We start from the raw sequence: 24297 nt of genomic DNA, 5'->3' as shown, positions 1-24297 counted from the left end.
AAAAAATAAAAATTGTCAACCATTTTCATGTCGAACTTTTGACATGTCTAACTTTAGTGTGTCTGACTTTTGTTTGTGTCTAACTTTTGTCCCCGTCTAACTATTGACTGTCTATCTCTTATACCACTCCCCAGTTTTAGAATGTCCGAACAGCAAAACTGTGGCAGAGAACGCTGGGATGTGTAGTTCCACAGCAGCTGGAGTGCAACAGGTTGCCTAGCCATCGTACTGCATGAAGCAATCATTTTCTGAATAGAAGCACAAAAAAACCTATATATGTAATCTAGCTTTGTTTCACAATACTCTTAAACCCACTTCCTCCCTTCACTGCTTGAACTTCCTTCTAATACCAGCAGATAAAACAAGAGCAGCCGGCTTCCTGAGCGGCCTTACGTTGCAAAACAAAATGACCACCATCGGCGTAAAAAGGGACTAACGCAATAATAAACAGTAAGCAGCTTGCAGCACATTCAGTGTACTGCACGTTACTGTGCGACCAGTGAATGCGCATCAGCATCCTTCCCTGTGCTATAACGCGTACGCTGCATTATAGCAGTGAACTACCGCTAAACTAATAAAACAGGCTTCGGATAATACAGAAACTGAAAGGAATACAGGGATTCTAGAGGGGGGCGATTGGCTTTCAGCAGTCAACATTTTGCACGCCGCGATTTGTCTAGATCGACGCAGTAATAGCCGAGGAATTAAAGACCACAATCATACACCAGATTTTATTGTTAATCCTCACATCCTAATATTTGTAGCAAAAAACGGGGAAAAAAAACAAAACAACAAAAAAAACAAGATAAAAAAATAAAAACAAAAAACAAGATAAAAAAATAAAAACAAAAAACCTGTGGCGCTTCTCAGCAGCACAGAGAGATCGTGTTACATCTAAAAAGACAAATATATATTACGAATCAAGGCGAAAAAAAAAAAAAACACTCATTAAAAAGGAGGGGACAGAGAGAAGGGAAAATAATCTGTCACCTGCCGTTTGTGCGGAGGAGGTTACAGAATCAGCTCCCTTAAGTATTTCACATAACAGAAGCAAAGTGCCCCCCACCCTCCCCCTCCCCAGGGGAGCCAGTGAAAGCGTATCCAGACTTGTCCTGCTATTTGGCGGAACAAGAGATGATGGCAGTTCTGAGACTCCCTGAGGCCACTCAATCCCCGTCTGCCCCTTCCGTGTCAGCAGGACTCAAAAGCATCACATTGCGTCTCCCCCCCCCACCCATTAAAAAAAAAATGTATCTCCAGTAAGGTCATGACAGCATGACTGGCCCTCAGGACGGTGTAAACACCCCACCCACCCACACACTCCCCCGCAGATCAGACCCTCTCGCCCCAAATCCTACGTATTCACAGCTGTGGAATGTTCCCTGTATACAGTGAGAGAGTGTGAGAGAGAGAGAGAGAGAGTGTGAGAGAGAGAGAGAGAGAGTGTGAGAGAGAGAGAGAGTGTGAGAGAGAGAGAGAGAGAGAGTGTGAGAGAGAGAGAGAGAGAGTGTGAGAGAGAGTGAGAGAGAGAGAGTGTGAGAGAGAGTGAGAGAGTGTGAGAGTGAGTGAGAGTGTGAGAGAGAGTGTGAGAGAGAGTGTGAGAGAGAGAGTGTGAGAGAGAGAGTGTGAGAGTGAGAGTGAGAGTGAGAGTGAGAGTGAGAGTGAGAGTGAGAGTGAGAGAGAGAGAGAGAGAGAGTGTTAGAGGGCACGTCCCAGGCCATCCAGGATCTCGGGGGTTTATACAGAAGTGTGTACAGACGAACACACGGACAACACAGCGTGTAAGCTTGGTGTACGCACGTTTGGCATGCACACGTTGCAACAGCTACACGTGTGCAGAAATGTTTGATCAGGTGGGTATACATGTGAATATATATATTACACGACCATGTTTAAAATTCCGCTTGATCTCGGTTTATATACAAGGTATAGCCGCCCCCGCGTGTAGACCGTGCGTGTTCGGCAGCAGCAGATTCCCCGTTACACTGTGTATATGCACACAGACTTACGCTTTCCGATATATACATAGAAGACTGATATATATGTAAGTGTACATAAACAGCATCATGAGCCGCGGCTCCCCCGACACATACAGCGGTGCACACGTACATACAGGCGCCTAGCCCCGTAATAGAGGGTCTGTGTATATACACTATACTGTCCCGCCCATCACATGACTATACACGTGTGCACACATCTACACGCAACACAGCCTGCCCTCTCCGTTACACGTCGTGGCCGTAAAATCCATGCGGGGATTTCCATCTGAGGAAGAGGGAACACGTTCCACTTGTGGCAAAGGGGCGGAGCCTCCACACGCGCTGGGCTAGCAGTACGCCTCGTCGTCGTCCTTGTCGTCTTTTAACCCCTTGAGTCTCAGACGGGCAAAGTCTTCAAATACAATGTCATCGTCCTGTGGGAAACTGAGGGGAGAACAAGTTTAGAGAAGAGTGGAAAAATTTCACATTGGACCACTTGTCACATACATTTCAAAGTAATGGAAGGGAGTCTACAGGGGAAATCACCGCCGACAACAAAAAGAAAAAAAAACTGTGGAGCTTTGCAAAAGCTCTGACATAGAAGCAATCTTGCCCCCGCAAAAATCATCTGAATTCAGTTTTACCCATTTTAGGCTTCAGTGTCCGACATTAGACATCAATCCCTCCCTTACAGAATGTAAGCTCTTTCGAGCAGGGCCCTCTACCCTCTTGTGCTTCTCCCTACTGTCATTTAATTTATCTCTTACTCCCCACTAGGGCAACTAACACTCGGCTGCTTATGTGGGCGTAAAGGTCGCTAATATAGCAATGTTTATTATACATGTCCATCTTTGTATTGTAAGTCGCTGGTTACTTATTTGTCTATGTACTATGTAAGGCGCTGCGGAACACTTGCGGCGCCATATAAATAAATAATAATAATAATGGGCTCACTGAATGATTCTAGATTGCAAACCTTCAAGACTTACTTTACCTGCAATGATAGCAGCCTATACATCCCGAGACACATGGTGCCTGGCTGATGTCATTGGTAACAAGCGATGTCATAATTTGCACAGCTCAATACTCAGGGATGTAGTCGGTATCCCAGCGTGCGGGATCCCGATGGTCCAAATACTGGCGGCGAAATCCCGACAGGTCGGGATCCCAGCCAACCCAAAGGTAAGTATCGGGGTGTTAGTGGGAGGTTGGAGTTAGCTAGCGGGGTTAGGCAATAGGGGGAGGGCTAGGGTTAGGCACCGGGGAGGGAGTGTTAGGATTAGGGTGCGGGAAGGGGGAGGTTAAGTTTAGGCACTAATCAGGGGAAGGTCTCAGGTTTAGGCACTAGGGAGGAGGTCTCGGGTTTAGGGTGCGGGGTAGGTTAGGTTTAGGCACTAGGAAGTGGAGGTTAGGTTTAGGCACCGGGGAGCAAGGGCTAGGGTAGGGAAAATTCTTTCCTATGGGTGTCGGGATGATGCTGTCGGTATTCTGAACAGCGGCATCCCTTCAGCCGCAATTTCATACCCATTTTCATGTCGAACTTTTGACCCTGCCGACCTTTTGTACCTGTCAAACTTTTTACATGTCTAACTTTTGTCCCAGTCTAACTATTGACTGTCTAACATCTGGTGTCTATCTAGACATTGTCTAACTAATTACTGTCTATTTCTTATACCACACCCCAGTTTTAGATTGTCCGAACAGCAAAACTGTGGCAGAGAACGCTGGGATGTGTAGTTCCAATGGCCAAAATTTACTCAGCAGCGTGTTCTAAACTCCAGCGGTTTGATGGCGGTTTCTAAATGACACCAAAACTGCCGCTTAGTCATTTTAGCCCTAGCCCTCTATTCTTTTCTAAACTGTGTTTTGACGGCGGTTTTGGCCTTAGTAAATCTGCGGATAGCAAAAACGACGACAAACTGACGGGGGATTAGAAGCCGCCGCTTAGTAAATTTTGCTCAATGTCTCAAACACACATGGTTTCCTGCCTCAACTGAGCACGGTACCGACGTGTCCCGGGCAGCGAAAAATATATGCCACCCGGTATCACGCTGTGCACACATGTACCCAGGGGGCACACAAACACTTGCTGTAACACTTACTTTGTATCAAATTCTATGAGATTTGTGTCAACGGGCATATCCATCTGAGGGTACTCTGCAATACAGAAGGAGACGGCAGCGTGAGAGAGAGGGGTCATCTCTGAGTGACAGTCGGAGGGACTGCGGTAGTTCTGCGCGGACAGCATGAATAAGGCATTGGGGAAGAAACAGCCGCAGACACTAAAATAATTGCTGTTTATTAGCCCTAATCCGCCCATTCAGTGGTGAGGACCGATTGCGTCAGAGTCCTTGTAGTTTCGGCACTGCGTTCCTGTGATGGTGACATGTTGGAAATGAGGATTGCAGTTCTGTGACACAGCTGCCAGGCTGACCACTAGGCTAGATTCTGCATAAGTAGATCTACATACATACAGCTTCTGGAAGGAAGAATATAGTATAAAATGGTTTCTAGCACTTACCGACTACTATAAACGACTACTCTTGGCGACCAAGGGGGAATCCTTAACCTATTCAGGTCAACCCATAGAAAGTACTTTTGGTGCTTGTGTTATATCCCCCACCCTTGAACCTTTAAAGTTAAATCTAACAATTGTGTGATTATAGCCTTGGGTGCGTAACTTCGTATTGCTAAACAGTCACATTAAATCGTTTAATCCCAACTTTCCTGATACACTGCAGGCAGTGGGCAAATCCTTTACTGCTAAATTCTGCAGTTTCAATATGGTCGCTAGATTGTGTGACTCACTATATGTGCATACCTTTGTGTTGTTAATCACATTAAATAAGCTTCGCCTTTATCTCTATGATGAAACATCGCATGCGGTAGATCGATCTCTTAATGCTAAACTCTGATTTACATATAATTAAAATACTTGGAAGCACTGCGTGGTTAAGATGTTCTGCTGCTAAATTCTGCAATTATTGTAGACCTACAAGTGCAAACGTACTCATTTTGCTGGAGTAACCAACATTAGGTACCTCCCACACCTACCCGTCCGCGGTTCCCTAGGGAGTATTCAGACACGGCTGGCTATAAGTTTCCCAATCATTGATATTCACCCCCACCATCCTGATGAGGATTTATCTTCACATGGCGTTATACCGGGAGTAAACAAGGCGTTATACCGGGAGTAAACAAGGCGTTATACCGGGAGTAGAGGTAGGAGAGCTCTGAAGCCTCTTTTGAAATTTCACACTTTCAGCACATTCGATTTTAAATATTTCACTGGCTCCCAACAGATTAATATGGACAGCTTTTTTGTGAATGCATTTTCTCCCCCATTATTTTCTTTTTTTTCTAAATCAAAGATTAAATAAAAGTTATATTATAGGTCTTCTCATGAAAAATTCAGTAACAGACTTGTAACAGTCGACAGAATTAAATACTGGTACAAAAAAGCTGAAGTGAAGCCAAGTATTGCATGTGATGCATGCACGTTCACCATAGAACTTACCCTCCCCATGCCCAGTCTCATTACCAGATGACCATACTCGGCAGTCCCTTACCTATGCCCAGGCTCACTGTCAGACAGCTACACTGAGCAGTACCCTATGCCTAATCTCTCTACCAGACGGCCACACTGAGGTCCATAGTCTACACAGAGTATCACTGACAGACAGCCATACTGGGCGGTCATCCCCTTACAGCCGGTCTCACTACCAGATCGCCATATGGGTCTGTCCCCATCCTACACCCAGTCTCACCGGCAGAATGCCACACTAGGCAGCCTACAATCTATGCCCAGTCTCACTGGCAGACGTCAGTAAATCTACCCCTGGAGTTAGTGACATTTAGCTATATTTCTGCGAGTGAATTGGCCTCATGTCCCTGGCACATCACACCTGCTGTACATTTCTCATTTATCTGGAAGGTCAACAGCATAAACAAACTTAACAGGCAGCGACACACAGCTGGCAACCCAATGGGCAGACTTAGCCAACGTGTAATAGAAAGCCAGAAACACGGGCATGTCAGGGGCTTATTACACTCACCGGACAAAGGTCGAGACACCGGCTCTGGAGGCTTCGGATGCATTAGGACAAAAGGCAGCTCTACAGCAACATCCCTGGGAGAGAGAACATCCAGCTTTATGCTAAATTCACATATCCTAGCGCTCATATCCTCTGCAGCAAAGTCATTACTAAAATGCGTTACACCAGCGCAATACTCACGCTCCACGTGACACCACGAGCTTCACTCTAACCCTGTAGGAGACCAGGATTCCCAGAACCTCTTTACTGGAGCCCTCCTTCACACTGCAACAACACCAGAGCAGTGGGCATGAGGAGCCAACACCACACAGGGCAACTGTGCCAATCACAGCCCGCACGGGACACTTACATGGTGCTCGATGCAAGATTGGTGTCCTCATGTTTCAGCTTCCCGTCCAGGGCGAGCCCACGTTTCTCCCGGTTATTAGACAGCAAGGGGGTGAGGGTGTAAACTTTGCAGAAGGTGGAACTGCCGGCCACCTGGTCACTGTGGGCACCAGAGAAGGGAGGTCAGCGGAAGGAGAGAGGAGCAGGGGCACAGAAAGCTGCGGGAGGGGGGGAGGCTATACTCACTCCTGTTCAATCTGGGCTACCGGACACTTGTACTGAGCCGTGCTGAACAGGCAGATGTCTGCGTACTGTCGGACTGCAAGAGAGCAAACAGCGAATGGATGAGGAGCATTCCTCATATTTATAAAGGTACTTGCATATTCCACAGAGCCATGGATGAATAAAACATTATTATGCAATGATGATAACACAGGTTTGAAATTAGGGATACACCAATTACATATTTTTGCATTTAGCTGAATACCCAAATCCTCCCCCCCCCAAAAAAAAACTAATATGCAAAGTAGGGCTAACTAAGGAGGCACCTAAACCATAAACCCACATTACATTTTCTCTCTATAAAGAGATACTCTACGGCACGCAGAACACACCCCAAAACTTGCTGCACCCACTTATTTCTTTATTATAAATGGGAATATGTTGAATTATATGACTGGAGCTAACTGGAGTAAGAGTAAAAGGAAGGTGGGGGCGGGGGGGCACTTATGTTGTAAATGTGAAGGATGTTGAAGAACATCTAAGAAGCCCATTAGTGGTGTTATAGAAATCACACTAAGGCAGGGGGCCTTCAACCTCGGCCCTCCAGCTGCTGTGGAACTACACATCCCCAGCATGCACTGCCATAGTTTTAGCATGCTGTTATATCAAAAAGGTAGCAGTGCATGCTGGGATGTTTAGTTCCACAGCAGCTGGAGGGCCAAGGTTGAAGACCCCTGCACTAAGGGTTCAATGAACTAAGCCTTGGGGAGTAATAAAGTATCAACCGATCAGCTCCTAACGGTCACTTTACAGGCTGTGTTTGAAAAGTGACAGCTAGGAGCTGATTGGATGGTACTTTGTTTCCCATCCACACTCTCTCTACAAGGCTTAGGGGTCTATTTACTAAGCCTTGGATGGAGATAGTGTGAACGGAGATAAACTACCAGCCAATCAGCTCCTGTCATTTTTCAAATACAGCCTGTGACATGGCAGTTAGGAGCCGATTGGCTGGTACTTTACCTCCATCCAAGACTTCGTAAATAGACCCCTCAGTACATAACCCTCCCCCAGTAAGAAATAAAAATTACCCACAGAAACGGGGGGGGATTGATGCAGAATTGGTAGAGAATAGTTCAAAAGAGTACATGGAAAAATGGTGTCATTTAGGCCACGAGCTGAGCGGTAGGCTTCTCAAGATGTGACCAGCTCTGCATGTGTAGCCCGTCACGTTTAATGTACACAGCTCATCAACCGCCTATAGACATTGTGCAAAAATAAATGCTGCGTGCTCTCGAACTACTACCCCTCCCCCCTAATCTGCTTAATCGTCCATGAGTCATCTGTCACAATTTCCGGAAGGACCTGTTCTTCTACATGTTAAAAGATTGTGTGAAGATAAGGCGGCCCTGTACCAGCCAACTTCCTAAAATTAGCTTTTATAGCATCATAAAAATATATCAATATCACTGCCACAATACTCAACTGGATGAACAAATCTCATACAGCATATTATGTATAATGAGATTTTCTGCACCCGGTTTAAGAGTAACCATTGTAAAAGAGGTTTATAGTGCGTGAATAATTAGCGGGAACAGAAGAAAAAAAAATAAAGTGTTGGAAATAATTAAGGAAAGATTTGCATCAAAATTAAGCCTCTGTTTTAAGGATCGTTCCAGTGGTGGGGTGAAGGGCTTGGAGGCAAGGATGAGGATTTCCCGAGAACGCTAGTTAAAAGTTTAGGATAGTCTTATGGATAAATACATCTTTCCTCCTTCAGATTGAAGAAAGTACCCGATTAAAAGCCGCTGATCTGATGAAGCAATTATCGGATCAGTGCGCATCCGTACACGCTGAGCAATTTCTTGCTCGGTCTGTACTTTATGATCGGAAGGTCACAAATGATAAGCTTTTGCAGCACACTCTATAGCGTCCTCCCAATCTGAGCGTTGCAGGAGCGTTTGAAGCAGTTTATCGGCTTTCCAGTTGACAAACTATAAATCGCCGCCGCTTTTCGGATTATCGAGTAAATAATTTTTTGTATCGGTACACAGGCCCGTATTAAATTTGAGGCGAAAAGTCCGGATCCGCGATACATTTCCGCCGATGGCGTCATTTTCGCCTGTTTTGCTTTTACCCCGTATTCAATTTGAAAGACTTTCCGCCTAGGCGGAAAGTCAATGCAATGTACTAGGCGGTAAAGTTTCGCCTATGAATAGCAGGCAGAAAAAAGTGCAGAATTGGGGTTTTGGGGTGCAACGTTGCAGGAACCCCCGTGCAGCCTTCAGACAGTCCCCCAGAGGTAAACTATCAGAAAAATTTTCAAAAAAACACTTGACACCCCAAAAAATGACTTTGAAAAAGGGTGCGGAAAAAAAAAATGTTGGGGTACAAAGTTAAAACATAGCGAACTTAACTCTGGGGGGGTCCCCAAATATGGCCCAAGTGTTTTTTTGATTGCAGGTGTTTGTGGCAGGTGGATTTTTCAACTTAACTTTAGCCACTTTAAAATATGCTGGCCCCATTTTCAAGTACCCCAAATTTGCTGGGACAAGTTATTTTCTGGAAAAAATACTCCTGAATACTATTCTGCACCACGTATAGAAAAACGCTATTTAGCAGCTATTAAGCCCATTTAAAACACCAAATACCTTCAGCAAGCCAAATCGGGGGGTATCATAGGGAACCCTCATGTCAGAGCATCTTTTGGGGGGTGTCAGGCTGATTTCCCCAAATCTGACAGTACTTTTCGCCTGTTCAAGTTTCGCCGGGTCCCGTTTTCGCGTACTTTCAAATTGATTACGGGGTAAAGCGGGCACGCGCGCGATACTTTTCCGCCTACAAAACAGGCGTAGTAGGCGAAAAGCCCGGGACTTCGAAAAAGTATTGCGGCTCGGCTCAAATTGAATACGGCTCTTAAAGGGGAACGCCAATCAAACAGAAGGTTGCGTAACTAAATTCACTGCGCTGGGCACAACGTACTGCAATATGAGCTTTAATATAGAATATAGGGCCTGATTCAGACCCGGTCGCAAGCGCCGAGCGCTCGCAACCGGGCAGATTGTGGCCCAGAGCGTATGTGCACGACAGAGCCGGCTCCGTCGTGCGCATGCGCGAGACCCGGATAGCGACGGGCAGTCGCTCCGGGTCTCGCACCAAAGGGGGCGTGCTGTCAATGTTGAGTGACAGCACATCCCCTTTGGTGGGCGGTCCGGGGGGGTGGCTGCTCAGACGGAGGCGTTCCCATGAGAACGCCTACCGTTTGGGGGCAGCCCCACTGACATCACAAGTGATGTCAGTGGGAGAGCTTTCGGCTCTGTTTGAGCCGAAAGCTCTCTGGGGCTTGCGGCCACGAGACTCTACCACAAGGGTCTCGTCGCAACCCACAGCAATGCGAGCGGCCAGGAGCGTCCGGCTCTGAATCAGGGCCATAGAGGATTACAAGACCTATAGTAGTAAGCTTCAGAACTCAGCCCAACGATTTCAATTAAGCAAGATAGTTTTAGAGCAGAGAAACCCTTTAACTGGTGTATGAACAAGCACTATTCCACCTGTGTTTAACCGGAATGTGGTGCACGGAAACCGGGGTCTACAAACACATCAAACAAATACCCAGCCCTTATTCTACCAGCCTGGTGTTATAAGTGAGGGGAATGAAGAGAACCAAATTATGTTACAATGTTGGGTACAATCTGCACTGCTGAATAGACCCATCCGCACTCATTAGTAGCGACATCACCGGTGTTACAGATTACACAACAGCAGAGGTGCGGGCACGACGTACCAGACACTTTCACCCTCTTGACAGTCTTGCTGGAGTTATTCGTCACGTGCACATTCACGTTGATGGCCTCTCCGTGGTAATAGAGCTGAGAAGAGACAGACAACAGATCAGTTCCCAGCGTTCACCACTGAGGGCGCTCTTCCTGCATCCCATAGCTGCCCATTATCTCCACACACAGGATGAAAGCCCTGCTGTACCTCCTTGTCCAGCGAGGCCTCCAAGTGCAGCGACCTGTCCGACATCAGGAAGTTCCTGGTGATCTCCGCTATAGGTTGGGGTCCCGCCTTCTCTGGCGCAAACTGCACCTTCCGGATGACCAGGCGCACAGAGTTCCTGTAACGTGAAATTACATTTAAATCAGTGTGACCCAACAATATGGCTCATGCCTCAGTTCTAATAGAGGAAAGACATCTGATAATAGATAACATATTCCTTAGTGGCTACTTTGTAACTGGACGGGAAAATCAGGCTTAAAAATAAAAATAAAAAAATTCCATTACATAGAAAATATCCTTTGGATCCTTAACTGCACTATATGACCAAGTTTTATTTTTATCCAGTGGAACGAACTGGTATAGATAAATTAAAATGTATTTTATTTCTCTGCTTGATACGGTCTTGTACTAAAAATCCAAGAACATGTGAATTGTGACTAACGCCCATATAACACCACTGGATGTATATATAAGAAGCCCAGTAAGACTGTATGCAGTCAGAAATTCCACATATCTTTAAGGGGTTAAATCGGCTTATGTATACTAGCTTAAATGAACGCTACATTATGTACACAACCAAATCCAGAGACCAAAACTCAACTATATTACAGGCCAATTGAATTAAACAGCTCTACACAACAACAACGATGGACAATTCCAGCTCATGAAAGAAACTGATTCAGGGGTCTATTTACTAAGCAGTGTTAGGAGCTGATTGGCTGGTACCTTATCACTTTTCACTCTGTCTCCTAACACTGCTTAGTAAATAGACCCCCTGAGTGGTGACTTGTAGTGTAAAGCCCCAGGGGCGGCTGGTGTCTGGTCAGTAGCTGCGAGCGAGTTACCCAGCGATAGGCTCAGTTCAGCTCTGAAAAACGGACATTTTCATTGCAAACGATTCTTTCCCCGCTGTCTGCTCGTATGCGGCCTTCTGCAAACTCGTGATTACACTTGCTAATTAACTCCTTAGCAGTCCGTTTGGTATTTAACAGCCTCCTGACCATACTGGTGCTAAAATAGGTTTCTTTTGTGTTCTATTTAGAAGAAATATTTTTATATATAATTGCACTTTTTTTTTTTTTTTTTTTTTTTTTTTCTTTACAGCAACTTTTTATCTAGTGAAAAATGTAACGAGCGCACCTTGAAAAGTACAGACAACACCCACTTTAAAATGTTTCTTATCTCTTGTTTCCAGATGTAATTTATTGGCTCATCTCTCCGCCAAGTGTAGTATTACAGTAGTTTGTGTTCAGTGGTTCATTCATCAAGATGGCAATACGCAAGTCTATCTCAGGTTATCTCAGCTCTAGAGCAGAGTACCAGGATCAGTGTCCATTCCGAATGCAACATAACATCCGTCCTTTCAGCTTCAACGCAACCCAGGGATGCTAGAATGTAACTATGCCCACCTTCAAGAGTCATCCACCATCATTTACTATCGGGACTTATGAGGAGTATCGATTTAATATTATTATTATAATTATTAACAGTTATTTATATAGCGCACACATATTCCGCAGCGCTTTACAGAGAATATTTGGCCATTCACATCAGTCCCTGCCCCTGTGGAGCTTACAATCTATATTCCCTACCACATGCTCACACACACACACACGAGGGTTAATTTGTGTCGGGAGCCAATTAACCTACCAGTATATTTCAATATGAACATTGCGCTTGTCTCAAGTGCTCACAATCTGCGGCACTGTGCGACCACAATCTGCACAAAAGTACGCAAGTGTCACAAAACACTCCACAATACAGCGATCTAACATTTACATTTTTGGTAATATTGCATATAATGTAAAGATGGGTCATCTGATAGAAAGTTAAACATTTGCCACACAAGGAAAAAAATTTAAAAAAGTATTTTTTTTTTTTCTTTAAGTTAAAAACATCATTGAGGTTTCTCTGATTACATGTGAAGTTTGGAGGATTTTTACAACATTTGTTCCTGGTCTGTATAACCCAAGATGGATTAAAAGCTATTCTAGAGGAAAAGGACCAGAAGATGCAGAGAAAAACCAATAGCGCGAGGATTAAGCTGTAACGCCCTCATAATCTCCCCAAGCACAGGTCATTCAGGTGACAGGGCTCACAATCAGGGTACTCTGCTACACAATGAGATCCAGAAAACATGCTCAATCTTCTATACCGCTATCATTTGTAAGCAAATCAGAGAACCAGAAGTCACTGGGCACCACAGCAATTTAAAAAAAGGGACCCTAAGGGGAATTCAATTCAGCAAAATATGCTGCCTCGATGTCCATCTATGCACATTACTGCTGAGCCCGAACATTGCTTATTTTCCTGTGCACCTCTAAGGAGAGTTACTGGACCTGACTGGAAAAAGAGCCTTCACTGGGCCAGACCATTCTGCAGCCAGAGCCTGAGAACCTTCAGTGGACCATACCATTCTGTATCCAATCAGAGCCTGAGGACATCCACTGGACCACACCAATCTGCATCCAAACAAAGCCTGAGGACCTCCACTGGACCAAACCATTCCGCAGCCAGAGCCTGAGCACCTTCACTGGACCAGGCCAATCTGCATCCAATCAGAGCATTATAATGTTCATGAAACAAATGAACATATCCAATGTCTAAGATTTCCGCATATCTTGCTTGACGCAGCTTGCCATGCACAGCCGCCAAAGGTTGCCACGAGCTGTATTTATGCCAGGTGCCCGCTACTATATGTGAAATGCTCCGCCTCCAGCCCCAGCTGCAAGAAGAGAGCTTAGGCTCAGGATGCAAACAGGACTCGGAGCGCCTGTCCTGGAGCCTCCACATCCTGGAGGAACGGCTCCCAGCCACAGTCTGACACAAAAAATTAAGCTTAAAAAAAAAAAAAAAAAGTGTGTAGCAACTTAAAATATATAAAGGGAGAGGGATAGACAAACTATATTAAAGGGTTAGAGGGGGTGGTGGTGATGGGAATAAAACATACTGGGGGCTGGCTAGAGCCTGGAGGGACACTGGGGGCTGGCTGGACGAACACCTAGGGCTGAATGGAGGCAGGGTGCCACACCCCCTTTTGGAACAAGAATATTGTTACTTTTTTAAGTACCCATTTGGGGGGGGAGAGGGATGCATTCTTACTGTTTGCATTGGGGGCCACATTGTCAAGAAACAGGTGTGTGTAAGTATAATATATTATACATACATACATACATATATATTATACATACATATACACACACCAGTCCATGTCTGCCCCACTCAACCACGTTTGACGTCAAAAGCCACAACAACACGGGCTCCAATTGCGAATTTAACAGATCAGCAATCTGCGTCATAAACCTATTTAAGGTGACACCGCAATCCGAGTACATTGGTAAGAGAGGTGACATTAAAACCTCTTTATTCCATTGATCTGTAGGATGGCCAGCAGCAGGTACACAGCCCAGTCAGTGTCCGGAGCCGCTCCATTCTCTCACCGACTGATTAGCACATTTCCTCTCTGTGGTCCACTCTCCAACAGAGGCAATGCAGCCCATGTTAGGTGGTTCAGGTTAGTGACATCAGTAAGACAGTGGACTACAAGGGAAGAGCAGCCCCCCCCCCCCCCCCCCCTACCCAATTGTGCACTTCAGTAAAATGAGGTTACTGGTTCTAAAATGCTTCCTGTTTGCTTTAAGGTGTTAATTTGCAGCCACCACACAGGCATCATAGACGCTCCTCTCACAGATTTTACCCTGTAACAGGGGTTTGTGGAGGTGACGAATGGTCTGTGCCAAGACAGCAACACACGCGCTCTCTCCTCCTCCTCCCCCCCCCCCCCCCCCTCCATTTATGCAGAGCCCTGTGGTGAGACGCACGCGTCTACAGGGATGTGGATCTGGTTATACGACACACATGGCTCCTATGGTGGCAGAAGTAACAGATGCCCTGCACTAATCGGCATCGTTCTCTAGCTGCACACTGACAGGAGGTGTCCACGGGGCACCTCTTACTACAGGGCAACCACCAGATATTTTACGGAACTACTACAGCTGGCAGACGGACATCCTGAGATCTGCGGTTACACAACAGCTGGAGACCCACAATGTCTGCTGCTTATGTCTTACTGTATATTGTGTCTACCGGCAACTATGGCCGCACTCACAGATTCCTTTATTACCGAATAAAAAGTGGTCTACTATAGAAAAATAAAATACAATTAATATTCAGTAGTGAAAACAACAAAAAAAATCCATTGACCTTTCCAAATGTCTGATTGTATTGCCCATTAAAAAAAAAAAAAAAAAAAAAAAAAGTAGATTATGGAGGTCAGCCATTTTGCTGGAGACAAAACCCCAGCTGAGGTTATGTGAAAGCAATGCATGGGCAGGTAATGGACTGCTCATTGCCTTATTACTGTTCCTTGAATGACAAGAGGATAGGCAAAGCCTTGTTTATCTATAGCTGGCCACACACACACACAGCGGTGTGTACACAATGAGCCGATGTGTACGATTTCCCTTGAAACTCTCCCCGGCAGCTGTGCACACGATTTGGTGTCCGATCTTCATACGATCTCTCCTGCATCAAGACTGTCACAGTGCATCTAGATTGTCACAGTGCATCTAGATTGTCAGATCTGCCCTAGTGCACGACAGATCTGGAGATGCGATCGGGGACGCGCATCGTGAGTGGGGGACTTATTTTACACGATCTGTTGTTCCAATGTATCGGAACTGGCCAGATCGGGTGAAATATCGCTGTGTGTGTGGCCGGCTTTAGTGGTGCCTTATGGTTATCACTAAGTGTCAGCTTCTCTGCAGCACTAAAGCTGGGTACAAACCTAACGACGGTGCGACTCAGCGATGTGATGTAACGATACATTGAAAATCGCCATAAACACTACATGATCTGGCGCACGATAACGCCAGAACGTGGCTTCATATGCTGCACGTAACAATGCCACGTCAGCCGTGGAATCGTACCATCTAAAAAGCAGCACAGCAGATGAGACGGATCAATGGACGGCAGTGAGCGACGCACTATGCGATGCAACGGTACAATATATCGGACAATAGATCGTATAGTGTTTGTACCCAGCTTAAGGGCTGATGGTTCTGCACAGTGCAGCAACATTGTTGCAACAGAGGAACTAGTAACAGCTGGAATGCAGTGAATGAGGAGGAGGTGTGACAGATGAGAACAAGGTACATTTTTCCTGAGCCAGCAGCTCACAAGTAGATAGTTTAGAAGCAGTGTTTATGTACAGTATGCTTATATTTTGAATGGATACATACAGTACTGTGCAAAAGTTTTAGGCGTGAGTGGATTAAATGCTGCAAAGTAAGAATTATTTCAAAAATAGAAGTGTTACTAGTTTATCTTTAATCAATTAACAGACGCAAAGTGAATGAATAGAAGAGAAATCTAAATCATATCAATATTTGGTGTGACCACCCAATGCCTTCAAAACAGCATCAATTCTTCTAGGTACACTTGCAGTTTTTGAAGGAACTTGGCAGGGAAGTTGTTCCAAACATCCTGGAGAACTAAGCACAGATCTTCTGTGGATGTAGGCTTGCTGACATCCTTCTCCCCCTTCATGTAATCCCAGACAGACTCGATGATGTTGAGATCAGGGCTCTGTGGGGGCCATACCATCACTTCCAGGACTCCTTGTTCTCCTTTACGCTGAAGATGGTTCTTAATGACATTGGCTTTATGTTTGGGGTCGTTGTCCTGCTGCAGAATAAATTTGCAGCCAATCAGACGCCTCCCTGATGGTATTGCATGATGGATAAGTACCTGCCTGTATTTCTCGGCATTGAGGACACCACTAATCCTGACCAAAGCCCCAACTCCATTTGCTGAATTGCAGCCCCAAACTTGCAAGGAACCTCCACCATGCTTCACTGTTGCCTGCAACTACTTACTGTACCCTTCTCCTGCCCTTTGGTGAACAAACTGCCTTCTGTTACAGACAAATATTTCAAATTTTGACTCCTCAGTCCGGAGCACTTGCTGCCATTTCTCCTGCACCCCAGTTCCTATGTTTTCGTGCATAGTTGAGACGCTTGGCCTTGTTTCCATGTCGAAGATATGGCTTTTTAGCCGCAATTCTTCCATGAAGACTACTGCTGGCCAGACTTCTCCGAACAGTAGATGTGTGCTTCTGGGTCCCACTGGTTTCTGCCAGTTCTGAGCTGATGGCACTACTGGACATCTTCTGATTTCGAAGGGACGCATGATGTGTCTGTCATCTGATGAGTTTCCTTGGCCGACCAGTGGGTCTACGGTTCTCAACGTTGCCCGTTTCTTTGTGCTCCTTCAAAAAAGCTTGAACAGCACATCTTGAAATCCCGGTCTGCTTTGAAATCTTTGCGAGAGACCTTGCTGAAGCAGTATAACTACCTTGTGTCTTGTTGCTGTGCTCAGTCTAGCCATGGTGTATGATCTGTGACTTGAAACGGTCTTCCACAACCTCATCTTTGTAGCAGAGTTTGGCTGTTCCTCACCCCGTTTTAAGCCTCCAACACAGCTGTTTCTGATTCAGTTAATGACTGTTTCAACCTAAATAGGAAAACGATCACCACCACCTGTTTGGTATGATTGGTTAATCATACACTTGGCTATAATCCTACAAAATCTTTGACTTTGTGCAAGTGTACCTAGAAGAACTGATCCTGTTTTGAAGGCAAAGGGCGGTCACGACAAATATTGATTTGATTTAGTTTTCTCTTCTGTTCATTCGCTTTGCATTTTGTGAATTGATAAAAATTAAAAATAACACTTCTATTTTTGAAAGCATTCTTACTTTGCAGCATTTTTTTCCATACCTGCCTAAAACTTTATATACTTTTTTTTTAGTTCTTTCTACACATATACAGACTGACCATTCAGCGCTCGCTAAAACGGATGGGCCCAAGAGCGCAATAAACGTGATTCGTTCAAAAACCACAGGTTAGATACATGGAAGCAGAGAACGTATCTACCATGTTAGTGAACATGAAACATCCGCAGGCTTGTGATAATACAGTGATGACACGCCATGCTATCTGGTAACACAGGTGTGGGGCTGGATACGTCTGCGGAGATTGCATGCTCAGTGGTCAAACCAGAACGCACAATTTCCTCCCATTCAGATACAACATAGGTAAGCTCAATTAGCAAGCACCCTACCGAGGAATCATGCCAAGAAAGAACTGTATTGGGAAAACAAACCTATGGGTGTTTTATATTTACCTAATGAAAGACAGACATATCCAACTAATTACTTTATGACAACTTTAGCAAACACAATTAAAGTGACACACAAAAAAGGGAGGGAAGGTGGGGGGTGGGAGTGATTATATTAGTTCTAGAAGCTAAAATAAACAAGCCTCATCCTATCCACTGCAAGGATCAATGTCTCCCATTAAGATCTACAGACAAATCCTCTGAAATACTTTGTGCTGCTCTGTAGATTTCAATGTTCTGTTCATCGGCAGTTGATCCCCTAGAACAGGGGTTCCCAACCACGGTCCTCAAGGCACACTAACAGTCCAGGTTTTAGGGATATCCATACTTGACCACAAGTGATTTAATTAGTACCTCAGCTATTTTGATTTAACCATCTGTGCACAATCATGGATATCACTAAAACCAGGACTGTTAGTGTGCCTTGAGGACCGAGGTTGGGAATCACTGCCCTAGAAGAACAGGAGACGGCAGTGTGCAGAACCTATCAAATGCACCTTAAACATTTTTTTCTGAATGGGAAATGTCCGCGTGAGAGACTGACAGATGCGCGGCTTGTGTTGGGGCAGGCTGAGCAAAAAGAGGAGAGCAATATCTGTGGACCCAGCAAAAGGAAAGTTTATTTATTTCTCTTATCAACAGTCACTAAAATTGTGGTGTGTGACACGTGGGCAGTGCCCTACAGAGGAGATACAGACTGACTGATATGTTGGCAGTCCCCAACCGAGCACATACAGAGACTGACTGACACTTCTGGCAATCACTACCCAAGCACATGCAGACAGTCTGTATGTGCTCTGTTTTGGATGCCCACGCATCGGTCAGACACAAGGGAAAGCCGTTGATCTCACAGTAACAATGTCTGTGCCCTCAGCTTTTTCACCTGTGCCAGATCATGCAAGGACATGTGGTGAAGTAAAACTCGGCATAACTCAGAGGTGGCCAAGTACTCAGTTACAAACTACCAGTAGATGGCAGCCGGCCGCTTGGAAACACTCTGCCCCCTTCAATTTTTTTAAATAAGTGGGATAAAGGGAGTGGAAGCTTATGGACTATTTTAATGCTAAAAAAGAAATAGGTGGGATTAGCCTAAGCATCATGAACACACAGTTTCAGGTTTACTTTCCATCAGAATCATCGTTGACCATAGAACTGACTACAGACATAACATGCGCACAATCTAAGGGCCATATTCAATTAGAGGCGAAAAGTCTGAGGCCGGACTTTTCGCCGTCATCGCAGGTTTTCCTAGGGATAAAGTATCTGGCGCGCGCCCGCGTTTCCCCGTATTCAATTAGGATTCGACGAAAACAAGACCCGGCGGAAAGGTAAGTAGCGAAAAGTCCTGTCCCTTTTTGGGGAAAATTAGCCCCGTCACCCCCCAAAAGATGTACTAACATGGGGGATCACTATGGGTACCCCCGTAAAGCCCTGCTAAAGGTATTTGGTATTTTTAAACGGTGTTGGCAGGTGCTTTAATGAGTCTTAAAGAAAGTGGTGAAGAATAGCATTTAGCAACATTTATTTATTTATTTTTTAAATAACTAGCCCCATCAAATTTGGGGAACATGAAAATGGGTGCAAGTCCCTAAAGTGAAGTTTTAAAACTCTTCAAAAATCCACCGGCCGCAAGAATCCGCATTCCAGAAAACACCTGCCACATACTTGGAGACCCCCCCCCGCCGAGTCTATTTCGCTAGTTTTTAAGTTTATCCCCCAACTTTTTTTTCTGCCTCCAAAACGAAACCACTTTTTTTGTGGTGTCCTACGCTACTTTTTTTTATAAAAATGTTAGATAACTTTTAGGGGACATTCCAAGGGCTGCAGGGTACTTTTTTAAAGTTTGTACCCCAAAACCCCAATTCTGCACTTTTTTTCGCACTTGCGCAAAAAAAAAGTCTTTGAAATTGAATGTGGGGAAAAGTGAAAATGGCGAAAATGACGTAATCGGCAATAAATTATCACCTCTAATTGAATATGGCCCTAAGGGGCAAATCTATTACATTATGATCCAAGATTATTTTTTAGCGGTTTGAAATTCACATGATTTACTAAAAGCAAAATAAGTTATTTAAATCTCCACTTAAAAATAAAAAACAACCTCTCTCCAACAACTGACAAGCATAGGTGTCTGCACTGTGGGGTGTAGAACAGGGGCTTTTAGTAATGGGCGATTTGCAAAATAAACAAAAATATTCTCGCTGGTTACAGATGGTCAAGACCGCGTGATAACCAGTGAGATTTTCCCCTCCACCTCAATTGAGGCTTGTGAATGGGTGCTGGAAGCCCATAGAAACGCAATGCTGATCGAAATAAAGAATTGCCACTTTAATATTAAAAAAAGAAAGCAAGATCCTATACTATTGTGAAACTCCCAAGCCCCACAAGCCGCGGCACGCTGGTACAGTGCGAAAGTGTCTCTGGTCCTACAGGAAATGTGCCGCCTATACAAATTCATTGAAAAAGCGGCTCCTTTCCTGAAAACAGACACAAAACCACCCAAAATCGCCTGACGTTTAAAAGATCTCAACATTTTGCTGAATGAGTTACATTATATGGGGGTTATGCTGAGCGATTTTAACCAAATAAAGGTAAATCACACACGGACTATTCACACGGTCACTGACGAGCAGCCACATCAGACAAGCCTATCTTAATTGTTGGGTATAATTTAAGGTTCAGAAGACTATTTGCAGCTCTCTTATCTAATCTACTCTGTGTAGTCGCCAGGTAACTCTATACACACACACACAATCCTGGGTGCCAGCTGGCCTGAGGTGTATGCTCCCAAAGGAACGCACGCATTGCGAGCAGCCACCTGCGCTCCTCCCCATAGACCGTGGACTAATCTTGCATGAGCCCTCTTGTCTAGGAGAGGGTACAAGCCATCAGCTGATGCTCAGGCTGTCCCCAGACGCAGCCAAGAGATATAGACACACCACAAAGGTGACACGAACTGCTGAGTTACATTACACCTGTATGATACCACCTCACAAGATGGAAACGCTATCAGTTTTTAGCCACCATCCAAGAGGTGGAACCATGAAGAGATTTAAATCTTGGCAGAATAAGCCAAATGTACATACATACTAATAATGCACAGAAATAAAAAACATTCTATGGGTACAGAAACCACGTACAGATGTGTCCTCATACACTTGCTCAAATAAGCCCCCCTCGGTACGCCAGGTCCAGGGCGACTCAGTAGCGCAACGCATCTTTCTCCCTTAAAAATGCGATTCTTATTCACAGCAATAAAACATCTGGGAGAGACAAAACTACTTTGCTAGATGACGGTGATCATTTTGATGCGTGACGCTTGTACATCTGTGCGCGCGACGTGCCACGGTTTCCGATGTGCTTCCTCTGCGACTTAGTACGTGTTTAAAACTAATTCTGGTGTGGTTAACGTCGCAGGCAAGGGTCTCTGGTAGACCGGGAGGCGTTTGGCTGCGTCTGCGATGCGAGTAAAGTTTAAAAGAAAAAAGACGGCAAGCTGCATATGAGCTCGTCAGCCGCGCCATATGGCATATAGACGCTAGTTGTACGAGGACGCATCTGTATAGAAGATTATTAAAATTAAAAAAAATATATATATATATGACACCCAGTTATACATCTGTATCGGAGCAGACACCCAAATACACCTTATACTCCTGACACTGGAGTGGACGAGTAGCTGGTCTCTCCTGGCTCAGTTATTCTCTAGCAATTACTTAGGAGGACAAGTATTACACCATACTAATAATTGTGTAGGAGCAACAAAACTAGATATTAGAAGAAAAAAAAAAAAAAAGGAGTGAATTGACCCAGACCGAGCTGCGCTTCACTGAAAGGTTTATAAAGATCGTATAAAACAGCTTTTGATCTGTACTCATCATGTTTAATACCAGTTTGTAAAATGCCTTATACATACCGGTAAAATAAATAAAATAAATGAAAATTACAAGAGTCTTACCTTTTGTGCATCTTTTCCTCCATGGATTTGGCGCAGAAGGCACGGATTTCATAGTCGACGCCGCAGGCCTGGAGGACAGAACAGGACGGCACGATGTAAAGACAACTATAAGCGGGATCTAATTCCTGGATTACCATGTGCAGTGTATGCGTATTGGGGGGAGACGACCATTACATTGGCAATTACATTGCAATAACTGCGTGGAAGTAGATGTGGGTCCTATCCAAGCTATTCGCTTTAATTATTGGTCAACAAGTATCAAAACAGACCCTTTTCTATCTTGTAGGGGAGGTGTATGCATAACATATACAGAAACATTTCTCACCTTTCCGGTGTCCTCGGGTCCTGGTTGAAGCGTCACCGAACATGGCAAATTCTGTGGAATCTGGTAGAAATGAAAGAAAAACAAGTGCCAACTGTAATGTGACTGATGGAGGCGACCCAAAGTGGTGGAAATGGATAAACAGGAGGGAACAGCGAAGTTAGACAGGAACAGGGGGGCAGAGTAGAGAAAACGGTGGCGTGAACTAACAGTGAAGTAGAACGGATGGGCTTGCTCCCCAAGCTTCTTGATCAGGCGTTCCTGCAGGCGGGTGAGCGGCTTCTTCTCCTCTGGCAGAGGGGGGAAGGCCTGGAACGTGGAGATGAAGAGGTCCTTCCGAAACGACAAGCCCAAGACATCCAGATCCTCCCGGCCATAGCGAAAAGCACAGGTCAAGGTGACGAAGACTGTAGGGGAAACAGAACGAGATGAGGAGAATTAGAAGAGGTGGTGGAGCAGAGGTGGTGGACGGAGGAGCAGAGGTGGACGGAGGAGTGGAGAGGTTGACAGAATTGTAGGGAACGAGGAACAAAGTCTGGAACAAAAGAGGAAGTGTGTAAGAGGAATATTAATATCAATTCAACAATCTAAGGAGGAAAGGAGCATAAGGGTAATATAGAGATATATACTGATCTCCCATTATCTTATCTGACAGTTAGTAAATACCTTTGCGGTCTTTCAGATATTCGTTATCGACCAGAACCACTCCGTCTACAAGACAACACAGAGAGACGTACATGGATGGGATGCTAGCAATACACGCATTCACAAGTCACGTCCAAATAAAGCCGTGCTAAAAACATAAATATGGTACAATTTCTGAGGCGAAAACATCTTTCTGAATTTGTAGAAATAAGTGATAAAAGTCTACGTTTCTATTAAACCGCTCTGTGCATGTGAAAGGGGGGGAAAAAAAAAAGTTAAAGTGAAGCAAAAAAAAAAAAAACCCGGGCGAATGATGCCCACCATCGAGAACCTCTCATTTACCAGTATTGTAAAGAATCTACACCTACATTTAAAGAGCAGCTGCCAATGGTACACAGAGCTTAGGATAGGTGGCCCTGTCGTGTCTGTTATACTAACATTTAAAAACACAGGCAACACCTCTCCACTAACTCAGCACCATCAGTGCTTTATGCGCCTTAAAAAAATAAATATATATATATATATATATATTAGGGATGTGCAGGCTCGGATAGGTTCGAGTTTGCACGTGGAGTTCGGATTTTTCCCTCCAAAAAAACGGAACTCAGAACGAGGCAAAACGTCATCTTACATGGACGAACATCATCATTCCTGGACAAAAGACCAGGAATGATGATGTTCGTCCATGTAAGATGACGTTTTGCCTCGTTCTGAGTTCCGTTTTTTTGGAGGGAAAAATCCGAACTCCACGTGCAAACTCGAACCTATCCGAGCCTGCACATCCCTAATATATATATATACACACACACACACATACATACTTTAAGTCAATATATAATGCTAAAAAAAATAGCTCTCACCAACAGGTTCAACTCGATTGAGGTGATCCACGAAATCACGCTTCCCCAGGTACACTGTCAGCTGCAAGCAAAAAGGAAAACATTACGATCCCATCCCAGAATTCTTTGTTGATGGCGTCACTGCCCCTTATCAAACACAAGCAGGTACCAGGAAAAAAATAAAAAAATAAATTTATATATATACATATATATATATACACACATATACATACACACACACACACACACACATATATATATATATATACATACACACTGTCCAATAGCTCGTTTATTTAATATCACATATAAATGTTCAATACCACAGATATCCACTAATAAAAAAAAAAAAAAGCGTAGCCAAGATACATATAAAAAATAATGTATAGATTTATTAACGCACAATTATCAGCATAGCTAGTCCCCTAGGTCTCCCCCCCCCCCCCCCCCCCCGCACGGCCCCTCTCGGGTTACCACATTCCGCAGGTGTTTCTTGTAGACTGTGAGACCACGAGGTACGATGCAACGGATACGTTCCAAATCCGACAGGTCCATGTTACAGTCCCTCCTTATCTCCAGCCTGCACTGCCTCACACAACCATCTCCTCTCATGGTTACATCTCCTCGTACCCCCTTCCCACCCTGGGGAGCGGATTCTGGCCTCAGGAGATAAAAGGCTCCATGTATGATAGGATGAACAGAGGGGCCATGGGGAGCTATGGTGACACAAACATTAGGCCGCCTGGTTAACCCCTCCCGCGCCACCACACAGGCT

At 44.8% G+C, this 24297-nt stretch overlaps 1 protein-coding gene across 2 annotated transcripts in view; it reads right to left on the bottom strand.

Annotated features, from left to right (window-relative positions):
- Window positions 1-717: 717 nt before the first annotated feature.
- The window catches only part of ARRB2 (arrestin beta 2), a 36346-nt gene continuing 12766 nt past the window's right edge, over window positions 718-24297 (bottom strand). The window contains exons 1-14 of one of the 2 annotated variants that reach the window (XM_088446173.1): window positions 23997-24283; window positions 23544-23604; window positions 22705-22749; window positions 22249-22445; window positions 22042-22101; window positions 21717-21784; window positions 10562-10697; window positions 10365-10449; window positions 6608-6680; window positions 6384-6521; window positions 6215-6298; window positions 6035-6108; window positions 4082-4136; window positions 718-2423 (exon numbers count right to left, since the gene is read on the bottom strand). In XM_088446173.1, the coding sequence (XP_088302299.1) occupies window positions 2327-2423; window positions 4082-4136; window positions 6035-6108; window positions 6215-6298; window positions 6384-6521; window positions 6608-6680; window positions 10365-10449; window positions 10562-10697; window positions 21717-21784; window positions 22042-22101; window positions 22249-22445; window positions 22705-22749; window positions 23544-23604; window positions 23997-24134 (1311 nt within the window). In that variant the 5' untranslated portion in view covers window positions 24135-24283 and the 3' untranslated portion in view covers window positions 718-2326. Of the gene's footprint in view, window positions 2424-4081; window positions 4137-6034; window positions 6109-6214; window positions 6299-6383; window positions 6522-6607; window positions 6681-10364; window positions 10450-10561; window positions 10698-21716; window positions 21785-22041; window positions 22102-22248; window positions 22446-22704; window positions 22750-23543; window positions 23605-23996; window positions 24284-24297 lie in introns of those variants that run through there. The other variant, XM_088446174.1, reaches the window with a different exon arrangement.

This window comes from Taudactylus pleione, unplaced genomic scaffold (assembly GCF_031769625.1).
Source record: "Taudactylus pleione unplaced genomic scaffold, aTauple2 ptg000393l, whole genome shotgun sequence".
NCBI lineage: Eukaryota > Metazoa > Chordata > Amphibia > Anura > Myobatrachidae > Taudactylus > Taudactylus pleione.
This window is presented reverse-complemented; position numbering and strand designations above follow the sequence as displayed.